Source organism: Nematostella vectensis, chromosome 2, assembly GCF_932526225.1.
Source record: "Nematostella vectensis chromosome 2, jaNemVect1.1, whole genome shotgun sequence".
Lineage (NCBI taxonomy): Eukaryota > Metazoa > Cnidaria > Anthozoa > Actiniaria > Edwardsiidae > Nematostella > Nematostella vectensis.
This window is the reverse complement of record NC_064035.1, coordinates 15,694,996-15,707,825: the sequence shown is the minus strand read 5'-3', so window position 1 is coordinate 15,707,825 and position 12,830 is coordinate 15,694,996. Positions and strand designations below refer to the sequence as shown.

The window sequence follows — 12,830 nt, the reverse complement described above, 5'->3', positions numbered from 1 at the left end:
AGAAGCGCGTCTTGTTAGTAGCGTTGTTTATAGCGTCCTGTAGCAAATCTGCGCTTAGTGATGTTGTCTTAGCATTTCACAACGAAATTTTTTTTTTGTTTAGATTAGAATGGGAATAAATGGTGATCCTAGTATGACATCCCTACCCCTATAACTAAGCGAATATACTGGTTCCTCCGGTTCCGCCGGTTCCTCTTTTTAGTAATGCCGCATTTTGGTACATACAGATGGGGAAACGCTTATGCAAGGTTCATGTGAAAATGATAGCCCTCATAGGGAGCCGAATAAAATATGTCCAGCGGTGCCGATGGAAACATGAAAGTCAGATGCTGCGATACTGTTATTCATGGGATCTTCCATGCTATACACAGGAAAAGTAGGGTGAGCCAAGAATGGAAGTGGTGAACTAGCAAATGAACAACCGCAAAAATGCCGGTGAGGAGTTATCACAAATCCATGCTCCCTTGGCCATGCAAGCCGAAATTCATTTAGAAAGCTCATTTAGAAAAAGGGACTTGGTGTGTTTCTTAGCACCCACCCCTCAGGAAAAATGAGGTCCACTTTTCCAGATTCCGCATTGTCGCCGTCCAATCAGATATCAAATAATTGGTTTGTGAGACGCCCTAAAGAGAAAAGCAGGCTGAGGTAGGCGGAGTCAAAATGATTGCCAGCAGCAGCAGGTATAAATCTACATGCATTCTTTCCCTGTGCAGATTGGGCGTCAGAGGTTTCGAAGAAGCATCGACAGCATCACATACAAAGAAAATGGCCGACAAAGTAAGTTGCTCAATATCAGGGAACGATTACAATGTTGGATATCCAAGATATCTATGTCTTCGTTCACTTTAACTTGTACAGGATATTCCCTCTAATTTGGCTGAAATGTGACTTGTTTGCGACGCGCAAATTGGCCAGAAAAAAAATTGGCCAGACATGTAATGCACTCTGAAATTTATTCTGTCTCATACATTTCAGCCGTTTTGTTCAAATACACGATAGTCGAACGGTGGCCAACACACAAGATAGTTGGAACCCTCTCCAATTCTATGAACTATCATGGCCGTTTGGTTCGCAGTGTGCGCACATAGATAAATGAAAATTAAAAACTTTAGCTTCCAAATCCTACAGTTTGTTGCTCGTGTTGTTTTGGTTTTGATGAGAGATGCAGTGGTACCGATAGTTTGATTCTGTGAAAACATATTCGAAAACATTTTCGCCGTTTCTTGTAGTAAAAACCCAATACCATCCCCCAGTTTGGAATTGGCTCTTCGGCCAATTTAACTACTGCCAAAGTCTTCTGTTTTCTGGTTTTGTGATTAGCACTTTTTGATTATTGACTGAGGCTTAGTTCAAACATCGTATTATCCATGAGCCGTACTTAATGCAAGTGCATGTAATGAATCAAGTCGATTGTTTCATCTTTATTTGCATGCATTTGCATTGACTATACGGCTCATGGATAATACGACGTTTGAACTTGCTTGATAGATTTTAGAAATAGGCTAAACTGCAGAATACCCGTCCACTTATTTGCATTTTCCTTATATTTACTGCCTCGTTCTATAGAAATCGAGGTGTGAAGTCTCATTGTTAACTCTTTGTGGACGGGTATCTGCAGTTGCTCCTAGAAATATTCGACAACGTTATCCCCATTGTGGTTTTCTAATAGCACGGCTAGCTACCAGTCCGAAATACCTCTATTCATACCATATGGAAGCCCGAATATAGCGAGCTGAAGGTATTATTACGGATTGGCGGTGTATTGACACTAAATTGCGGATTGACGCATTATGAACCAATAAAATCCTAAAAAGCAGATTGAAATACTTGTAATAAATAAATGACAGTTGTACAATGCCTGGTCAAAAAATGCGAATACGATTATCTATGAATTTCGTTTAAAAGAAGAAATTCCCCTTCTTCTGTCTGATTTTGCATACCCTGGGTAATTTATAATTGTGCAACCTCTTGCCCCTCTTACGCAAGTTGCCTTACGGTGTGGACTTAGCTTGGGGCGTAAATTCGGGGATGGATCTTTGTATGCAAGTGTGCATTTATTTTTTCAAAGATTGCGAGGACGATTTTGGCGTAAAATAAAGGTTCACCAATCGCGAAGTTTGACAGCCAACAATTCGTGTGCTTCAAGCTGGAGTATTGTTAGGTGTTACAGTGAATTTAGAAAATAAAAATTCATCGCGCAAATTTCGAGATTTGTATTTTTAACATTTGTTCCATTTAACTTGCATGAAAAAAAATAACTTGATTTCCAAGAAGAGCGAATCTAGCGGAATTTGATAAAGCATAGTTGTATAAATAAAATCTGCAAAATTTACGAAAATCGCGCCGTTCGCGCGAGGCACGAGCTCCAAGCTTCAAAAACCATATCCCTCCTTGAAAAAAACTAATCCTTGTAGCCATGTTTACATCAGCCAAGACCAAGCTGTGATAAGCTCTTTTGCTATTTATAGATTTTCGAAATGGTCTAAACAGCTATGAGAGGTCGAATAATCACGGTCAAGTCGGAAAATGCCTTTTACCTTTGGGCCTCTAACTAAGGAGCGTCTTGAAAGCTTGTGTTATTTCTATCAAGCGGTGACAGGTCAAACAATCACGGTCGGAATATGCCTTTGACCATTGGGCCTCCAACTCCCAGAGTAGCGTCTTGAATACTTGTGGTATTTCTATCAAGCGGTGAGAAGTCGAATAATCACGGCCGGACAATGCCTTTTACCACTGGGCCTCTAACTGAGGGGCGTCTTGAAACCTTTTGTGGTATTTCTATCAAGCGGCGATCCTTGCGGGAACTCGCTCAATAGAGATTTCCGATTTTCTGTTTGTACGTTATGTGGGATGCTCGTATGCATCAAGTTTCTGCTCCAACAGTTAAGGATATCTCATTTTTACAGTGGTACAGTGGTGATTTTTGTAACACTGAGGCTACATCTTGTGGGTTTATTTTTTGTTTAAAGTGCAGCTGAAGGGGAAAATGCTAGCTAGCTATACACACTAGCTAGCTAGCTATACGTACCCTAACGTTACGCTAGCACAGTGTATTATTTTGTGTAGTTGTGTAACCGTGGATAGCTTTTATCCACTTTAGGACTGATCAGCATGGCAGAGCCGGTGTGTAGCTATTAGAGGAGTATACGATAATTTTTTTTTTCAGGGAGACGTATCTATCGATTATATCATAAAAAACTGCGCCGCTTTCAAAAATGGCGGCTGCCCTTACAAGGACGAGCGTCTGAAAGGCTTGGCTGGCAAATGCCCCATGTTCCGCGACAGCAAAGGGAACTTCATTTGCCCTTTTAAGGAGCGCGCTGCTAACACATACGAATTGCGTGCTTTGATGTTGGAGATGAAGGAGAAATGTCCCGCGAAAGCCGCTTACTCCAAGTTCTTCCAGGTTAGGAAGTTTGTACAACTTTGTCCTCCTAGTAGCGGGTCCAGGCGGGGTCAAGGGGCGGCTTGTGCGAACACCTCTTCAGACTAGAATATAAAAGAATCCAAGGAAGCTCGAACCCACAAATCCATCTAGCGTCAAATGATTCCCCCCCCCCCCCCCCCCCCAATGCTCCCCCCAACCCCCACATCTTTCCATTCGGATTTGGCTCCGGTAATGAATTTCAAGTAATCTTGATCTGCACACTTATAGAAGTATCCTGTGGAAAAAGGGATATTCTACAACACTTGCGCATAATCTCGCTTCCTGATTGGTTGTTAGCTATGAGCATGCTCGAGGATCCAGCGTACTTTGCGGGCGCTCCCGAAGGTCACTTTTGTGGTAGTGGACCTTTGGGAGCGCAAGCAAATTACGCTGGATCCTCGTTCATTTGTGTCTTGGTTGCCGTCGTCCTTGCTAGAACATTTCTTATGATAAGGGGGGAGGGGGGGCAGGGCAGGGGGGAATGGGGGTGGGGCAGAGTTGTCAATTCTCCATTAACATTGATTTATTTTTATCTTGTTTCAGGCTCTGATGGAAATCAACGAGAAAACGGCCAAGAAAATTGGTCATTGTCCCTACCACCAGAAGGGCTGCAAAGTCAATAACATCCCTGTCTTTGACCACTCAGTTGCAAAGTGAGCTGAACAACAAAGCGAAAGGACCAAAAGATTGACATCACGTAAACATGGACTGGCCTTGGACTGTTTATTTTGTTTTAAATTTCCTTATTGAATGGGAATGTTGCAACTCTTATGAATCTTTAGTTTTGTGTGTAGTCACGTCTGCTTGTGTGGACTCAGGCTGTTTTGTGAGTGAAATACGCGAGGTCTCAGAGAATGTACGAATAACGTTGATTGGTATTTTTGTTGGAATAAAAACATTCATATATTAGTGTACTATACGCCTGGGGGGGGGGGGGGGGGGGGGGAATGGTCCCACAAGAGGGTGGGAGGGCAGAAATGGCCGGAGGAGGAGGTTCAAGGAATAAGGGGGGAAGGGGAACCTGTGTTTGACATATATACTTTTTTTATCTGAGTACAGATAAAAATGATACAAAAATAAAAAAAAATGTATAATACCGTCTTTTACCAATTCTTCATGTAACACACTTAGGAACATGTAAAACCCGGGCGTTTATGTAAGAACAAAACATTCAATGGTCCTATTTAGGGGTAGATGCAAGGCGCGATAACCATTCAATGGTCCTATTTAGGGGTAGATGCAAGGCGCGACTACCATTCAATGGTCCTATTTAGGGGTAGATGCAAGGCGCAATAGCCATTCAATGGTCCTAGTTAGGGGTAGATGCAAGGCGCGATACCCATTCAATGGTCCTATTTAGGGGTAGATGCAAGGCGCGATACCCATTCAATGATCCTATTTAGGGGTAGATGCAAGGCGCGATAACCATTCAATGGTCCTATTAAGGGTTAGCTGTAAGGCGCGATTACCATTCAATGGCCCTATTTAGGGGTAGATACAAGGCGCGATACCCATTCAATGGTCCTATTTAGGGGTAGGATGCAAGGCGCGATACCCATTCAATGGTCCTATTTAGGGGTAGATGCAATGCGCGGCGATAGCCATTCAATGGTCTTAGTTAGGGGTAAATGCAAGGCGCGATAGCCATTCAATGGTCCTAGTTAGGGGTAGATGCAAGGCGCGATAGCCATTCAATGGACCTATTTAGGGGTAGATGCAAGGCGCGATAACCATTCAATGGTCCTATTTAGGGGTAGATGCAGGGCGCGACTACCATTCAATGGCCCTATTTAGGGGTAGATGCAAGGCGCGATAGCCATTCAATGGTCCTAGTTAGGGGTAGATGCAAGGCGCGATACCCATTCAATGGCCCTAGTTAGGGGTGGATGCAAGGCACGATACCCATTCAATGGTCCTATTTGAGGGTAGATGCAAAGCGCGATACTCATTCAATGATCCTATTTAGGGGTAGATGCAAGGCGCGATAACCATTCAATGGTCCTATTTAGGGTTAGATGCAAGGCGCGATAGCCATTCAATGGTCCTATTTAGGGGTAGGATGCAAGGCGCGATAGCCATTCAATGGTCCTATTTAGGGGTAGATGCAAGGCGTGATAGCCATTCAATGGTCCTATTTAGGGGAAGATGCAAGGCGCAATAGCCATTCAATGGTCCTATTTTGGGGTAGATACAAGGCGCGATAACCATTCAACAGTCCTATATTTAGCGGTAGATACAAGGCGCGATAACAATTCAATGGTCCTAGTTAGGGGTAGATGCAAGGCGCGATAACCATTCAATGGTCCTAGTTAGGGGTAGACGCAAGGCGCGATAACCTTTTAGTGGCCCTAGTTAGGGGTTAGATGCAAGGCGCGATAGCCATTCAATGGTCCTATTTAGAGGTAGGATGCAAGGCGCGATAACCATTCAATTGTCCTATTAAGGGGTGGGTGCAAGGCGCGATAGCCAATCAATGGTCCTATTTAGGGGTAGATGCAAGGCGCGATAGCCATTCAATGGTCCTATTTAGGGGTAGATGCAAGGCGCGATAGCCATTCAATGGTCCTATTTAGGGGTAGATGCAATGCGCGATAGCCATTCAATGGTCCTATTTAGGGGTAGATGCAAGGCGCGATAGCCATTCAATGGTCCTATTTAGAGGTAGGATGCAAGGCGCGATAACCATTCAATGGTCCTGTTTAGGGGTAGATGCAAGGCGCGATAACCATTCAATGGTCCTATTTAGGGGTAGATGCAAGGCGCGATAGCCATTCAATGGTCCTATTTAGGGGTAGATGCAAGGCGCGATAACCATTCAATGGTCCTATTTAGGGATAGATGCAAGGCGCGATAGCCATTCAATGGCCCTAGTTAAGGGTAGATGCAAGGCGCGATAGCCATTCAATGGTCCTATTTAGGGGTAGATGCAAGGCGCAATAGCCATTCAATGGTCCTATTTTGGGGTAGATACAAGGCGCAATAACCATTCAACAGTCCTATATTTAGCGGTAGATACAAGGCGCGATAACCATTCAATGGTCCTATTTAGGGGTAGATGCAAGGCGCGATAACCATTCAATGGTCCTAGTTAGGGGTAGACGCAAGGCGCGATAACCTTTTAGTGGCCCTAGTTAGGGGTTAGATGCAAGGCGCGATAGCCATTCAATGGTCCTATTTAGAGGTAGGATGCAATGCGCGATAGCCATTCAATGGTCCTAGTTAGGGGTAGATGCAAGGCGCGATAGCCATTCAATGGTCCTATTTAGGGGGTAGATGCAAGGCGCGATAGACATTTAATGGTCCTATTTAGGGGTAGATGCAAGGCGCGATAACCATTCAATGGTCCTATTTAGGGGTAGATGCAGGGCGCGACTACCATTCAATGGCCCTATTTAGGGGTAGATGCAAGGCGCGATAGCCATTCAATGGTCCTAGTTAGGGGTAGATGCAAGGCGCGATACCCATTCAATGACCCTAGTTAGGGGTGGATGCAAGGCACGATACACATTCAATGGTCCTATTTGAGGGTAGATGCAAGGCGCGATACTCATTCAATGATCCTATTTAGGGGTAGATGCAAGGCGCGATAACCATTCAATGGTCCTATTTAGGGTTAGATGCAAGGCGCGATTACCATTCAATGGCCCTATTTAGGGGTATATACAAGGCGCGATACCCATTCAATGGTCCTATTTAGGGGTAGGATGCAAGGCGCGATACCCATTCAATGGTCCTATTTAGGGGTAGATGCAAGGCGCGATAGCCATTCAATGGTCCTATTTAGGGGTAGGATGCAAGGTGCGATAGCCATTCAATGGTCCTATTTAGGGGTAGATGCCATTCGCGATAGCCATACAATGGTCCTATTTAGGGGAAGATGCAAGGCGCAATAGCCATTCAATGGTCCTATTTTGGGGTAGATACAAGGCGCAATAACCATTCAACAGTCCTATATTTAGCGGTAGATACAAGGCGCGATAACCATTCAATGGTCCTATTTAGGGGTAGATGCAAGGCGCGATAACCATTCAATGGTCCTAGTTAAGGGTAGACGCAAGGCGCGATAACCTTTTAGTGGCCCTAGTTAGGGGTTAGATGCAAGGCGCGATAGCCATTCAATGGTCCTATTTAGAGGTAGGATGCAAGGCGCGATAACCATTCAATGGTCCTATTTAGGGGTGGGTGCAAGGCGCGATAGCCAATCAATGGTCCTATTTAGGGGTAGATGCAAGGCGCGATAGCCATTCAATGGTCCTATTTAGGGGTAGATGCAAGGCGCGATAGCCATTCAATGGTCCTATTTAGGGGTAGATGCAATGCGCGATAGCCATTCAATGGTCCTATTTAGGGGTAGATGCAAGCCGCGATAGCCATTCAATGGTCCTATTTAGGGGTAGATGCAAGGCGCGATAACCTTTTAGTGGTCCTATTTAGGGGTAGATGCAGGGCGCGACTACCATTCAATGGTCCTATTTAGGGGTAGATGCAAGGCGCGATAGCCATTCAATGGTCCTATTTAGGGGTAGGATGCAAGGCGCGATAGCCATTCAATGGTCCTATTTAGGGATAGATGCAAGGCGTGATAGCCATTCAATGGTCCTATTTAGGGGAAGATGCAAGGCGCAATAGCCATTCAATGGTCCTATTTTGGGGTAGATACAAGGCGCGATAACCATTCAACAGTCCTATATTTAGCGGTAGATACAAGGCGCGATAACAATTCAATGGTCCTAGTTAGGGGTAGATGCAAGGCGCGATAACCATTCAATGGTCCTAGTTAGGGGTAGACGCAAGGCGCGATAACCTTTTAGTGGCCCTAGTTAGGGGTTAGATGCAAGGCGCGATAGCCATTCAATGGTCCTATTTAGAGGTAGGATGCAAGGCGCGATAACCATTCAATGGTCCTATTTAGGGGTGGGTGCAAGGCGCGATAGCCAATCAATGGTCCTATTTAGGGGTAGATGCAAGGCGCGATAGCCATTCAATGGTCCTATTTAGGAGTAGATGCAAGGCGCGATAGCCATTCAATGGTCCTATTTAGGGGTAGATGCAATGCGCGATAGCCATTCAATGGTCCTATTTAGGGGTAGATGCAAGCCTCGATAGCCATTCAATGGTCCTATTTAGGGGTAGATGCAAGCCGCGATAGCCATTCAATGGTCCTATTTAGGGGTAGATGCAAGTCGCGATAGCCATTCAATGGTCCTATTTAGGGGTAGATACAAGGCGCGATAGCCATTCAATGGTCCTATTTAGGGGTAGATGCAAGCCGCGATAGCCATTCAATGGTCCTATTTAGGGGTAGATGCAAGCCGCGATAGCCATTCAATGGTCCTATTTAGGGGTAGATGCAAGTCGCGATAGCCATTCAATGGTCCCATTTAGGGGTAGATACAAGGCGCGATAGCCATTCAATGGTCCTATTTAGGGGTAGATGCAAGGCGCGATAGCCATTCAATGGTCCTATTTAGGGGTAGATGCAATGCGCGATAGCCATTCAATGGTCCTATTTAGGGGTAGATGCAAGGCGCGATAGCCATTCAATGGTCCTGGTTAGGGGTAGATGCAAGTCGCGATAGCCATTCAATGGTCCTATTTAGGGCTGGATGCAAGGCGCAATGGCCATTCAATGGTCCTATTTAGGGGTAGATGCAAGGCGCGATAGCCATTCAATGGTCCTATTTAGGGGTAGATGCAAGGCGCGATAGCCATTCAATGGTCCTGTTTAGGGGTAGATGCAAGTCGCGATAGCCATTCAATGGTCCTATTTAGGGGTGGATGCAAGGCGCAATAGCCACTCAATGGTCCTATTTAGGGGTAGATGCAAGGCGCGATAGCCATTCAATGGTCTTATTTAGGGGTAGATGCAAGGCGCGATAACCATTCAATGGTCCTGTTTAGGGGTAGATGCAAGGCGCGATAGCCATTCAATGGTCCTATTTAGGGGTAGATGCAAGGCGCAATAGCCATTCAATGGTCCTATTTAGGGGTAGATGCAAGGCGCGATAACCATTCAATGGTCCTATTTAGGGGTAGATGCAAGGCGCGATAGCCATTCAATGGCCCTAGTTAAGGGTAGATGCAAGGCGCGATAGCCATTCAATGGTCCTATTTAGGGGTAGATGCAAGGCGCGATAGCCATTCTATGGTCCTATTTAGGGGATATGCAATGCGCGATAGCCATTCAATGGTCCTATTTAGGGGTAGATACATCATCCCTCCCCCAGTACCACAGATAGTACAAACATCATCTCACTCCCAGTACGACAGATAGTACAAACATCACATCCCCAGGACCACAGATAGTATAAACATCATTCCTCCCCCAGTACCACAGATAGTATAAACATCATTCCTCCCCCAGTACCACAGATGGTACAAACATCATCCCACCCCCTGTATAACAGATAGTACAAACATCATCCCACCCCCAGTACCACAGACAATACAAACATCATCCCTCTCCCAGTACCACAGATAGTAAAAACATCATCCCACCAACAGTACCACAGATTGTATTAACATCATCCCTCCCCCAGTACCACAGATAGTACAAACATCATCCCACCCCACCCCGAGTACCACAGATAGTACAAACATCATCCCTCCCTAGTACCACAGATAGTACAAACATCATCCCACCCCCAGTACCACAGATAGTACAAACATCAACCCTCCCCAAGTACCACAGATAGTACAAACATCGTCCCTTCCCCGGTACCACTGATAGTACAAACATCATCCCACCCCCACCCCCAGTACCACAGATAGTACAAACATCATTCCACCCCCACCCCCAGTACCACAGATAGTACAAACATCATCCCACCCCCACCCCCAGTACCACAGATAGTAAAAACATCATCTCACCAACAGTATCACAGCTAGTATTAACATCATCCCACCCCAAGTACCACAGATGGTACAAACATCATCCCTCCCCAGTACCACAGATAGTACAAACATCATCCCACCCCCAGTACCACAGATAGTACAAACATTATCCCACCCCCAGTACCACAGATAGTACAAACATCATCCCTCCCCCAGTACCACAGATAGCACAAACATCACCCCTCCCCCAGTACCACAGATAGAACGAACATCATCACATCCACTGTACCACAGATAGTACAAACATCATCCCACCCCCAGTACCACAGATAGCACAAACATCACCCCTCCCCCCAGTACCACAGATAGAACGAACATCATCACATCCACTGTACCACAGATAGTACAAACATCATCCCACCCCCAGTACCACAGATAGTAAAAACATCATCCCATTACCAGTACCACAGATAGTACAAACATCATCCCACCCCCAGTACCACAGATAGTACAAACATCATCCCACTTACAGTACCACAGATAGTACAAACATCGTCCCACCCCAAGTACCACAGATAGTCCAAACATCATCTCACCCTCAGTACCACAGATAGTACAAACATCATCCCACCCCCAGTACCACAGATAGTACAAACATCATCCCACTTACAGTACCACAGATAGTACAAACATCGTCCCACCCCAAGTACCACAGATAGTCCAAACATCATCCCACCCCCAGTACCACAGATAGTACAAACATCATCCCACTTACAGTACCACAGATAGTACAAACATCATCCCACCCCCAGTACCACAGATAGTACAAACATCATCCCACTTACAGTACCACAGATAGTACAAACATCGTCCCACCCCCAGTACCACAAATAGTACAAACATCGTCCCTCCCCCAGTACCACAGATAGTACAAACATCATCCCTCCCCCAGTACCACAAATGGTACAAACATCATCTCACCCTCAGTACCACAGATAGTACAAGCATCAACCCTCCCTCTAGGATGGTACGCCTGTGGATAGAGGTTGATCCCTCCTATCTTGGCTTTTAATCCGGGGAGGGGGAATCTCCATAATAAAGTGTACATATGCTCATCCTATTCCTTAGGATATAAAATTCGCCCCAAGTGCTATCCCTTAGGGTCTTCTGGAAATCTGCTATCCCTTAGGGTGTCTACCATGACCCGACCCCCCAAAAATACAAATCACACTTCCTGTAACAGTTTGTAAGACTTTCTGTTAAATCTCAATCAGTCGATCGCGTGTCAACTGTCAAAGACAACGAACGTCAAATGGCCAATCAAAATCGCCATTGGATTGCTCTGTGAAGCCGGCTGTCACTTTAGCAATCGTTCGCAGTAATATCTGAAATTTGAACGCGGCTTTACTGGAGAATACCACAGCAGCTAAGCATCAATTCTCGATCGAATCCGAGTTGACGCGAGGTCTCGCTCCTCTCCCCCCTTCCCTGCGTCCGTTTTTGCGCTCGCCCACTTGTCTTAAAATACAAGATGGCGCCGACAGTGCTGAAAAACGCGGTTAAACCAGCCTTTTTGTTTTGAAATGGCGGCGTTTTACCGGCGAACTGTCACATTTTGGCGAATGCTAAGAAAACTAGATCAAACCTAAGGCTAAAATTTTCTTTATGACTCCCTAATTATGAAACAAATCTGTCATCTTTTGTACAGTATGGTTTTAATGCTGTACAGTAAGTCAAAACAGCGACTGAAGTCAGCCTTTTGTACCTTTACTCGAACGATTCAACACTGAGATTTTGTTTGTTTTCGCCAGAACACGCGCATGCGCATACGTTATTCAGCACTGTCGATGGCGCCCGATCACCGAACGGAGAGGGTTTTCCGCGATAATAACACCGAGTACCGCCTGCAAGCAGGCTTAGGAATCTGCTGTACCATTTGGTAAATTATGTGACCAGCGCACCTTGAACTCACCCCCAACAACACAACTGATGACTCCTACAAAACAGACACACATGAGGTGTTACATTAAAGTGGTTAATTTTCGTAATAATATCAATCGCGCGTTAAGTAACACATTCTGCTGTGCTCCCTTGGTACAATCCTATTCTCTAAAAAAATTGGATATTCGCTTTTTGTGATAAAGAAAGTTTTGTGTTGCATATATTACCTTAAATATTTTGCGCACAAACACGTAATGTACACGTTCAACTAGCTTGCGCCGTCTTTATTTGCGGTACGATATAAAGGCAAGAAGGCCATACAAAAACTAATAAATTCGTGTAAAAGTCACGCTCCCGTCGCAAGCACACCGCAAGTAAGCTAACCGCTCGTTAAAAGTAATCCTTGATTACATTTTCCAGCTTCAAAACGTCCTAAAGATGCCTTATAGAATGTCTTATCTATATAAGCGCTATTGCAGTTTTGTAATCTCGACCATTTATTTGACGACCATTTTGGTACAAACAGATGGGGAAACGCTTATGCAAGGTTCATGAAAAAAGTGCGTGCCCCAAGGCAAGTATCTGAAAGCTAGATATGATCACATTCTCACAATTGTGAATGTGATAG

General features: G+C 45.1%; 1 protein-coding gene across 2 annotated transcripts; it reads left to right on the top strand.

Annotated features, from left to right (window-relative positions):
- The first annotated feature begins 331 nt into the window (after positions 1 to 331).
- LOC116620846 lies at positions 332 to 4,333 on the top strand. Of its 2 annotated transcripts, none has more exons than XM_048723705.1 (4): positions 332 to 381; positions 714 to 777; positions 3,167 to 3,406; positions 3,971 to 4,333. In XM_048723705.1, exons 1-4 carry the CDS (start codon positions 347 to 349, stop codon positions 4,082 to 4,084), a joined length of 453 nt encoding a protein of 150 aa, XP_048579662.1. In that variant the 5' UTR covers positions 332 to 346; the 3' UTR covers positions 4,085 to 4,333. The 2 variants fall into 2 exon arrangements, with proteins under 2 accessions (XP_048579662.1, XP_048579661.1); XM_048723704.1 differs by lacking the exon at positions 332 to 381 and adding an exon at positions 536 to 645.
- The last annotated feature ends 8,497 nt before the right edge of the window (positions 4,334 to 12,830 follow it).

Bases quoted from the DNA above. Each gene is read 5' to 3' on its own strand.
- LOC116620846 (XM_048723704.1), top strand. From the start codon at position 551: ATGAGGTCCACTTTTCCAGATTCCGCATTGTCGCCGTCCAATCAGATA. The intron at 646-713 runs GTAGGCGGAGTC...TTCCCTGTGCAG, and splicing joins AAAGAGAAAAGCAGGCTGAG to ATTGGGCGTCAGAGGTTTCG. The intron at 3,407-3,970 runs GTTAGGAAGTTT...ATCTTGTTTCAG, and splicing joins CTTACTCCAAGTTCTTCCAG to GCTCTGATGGAAATCAACGA.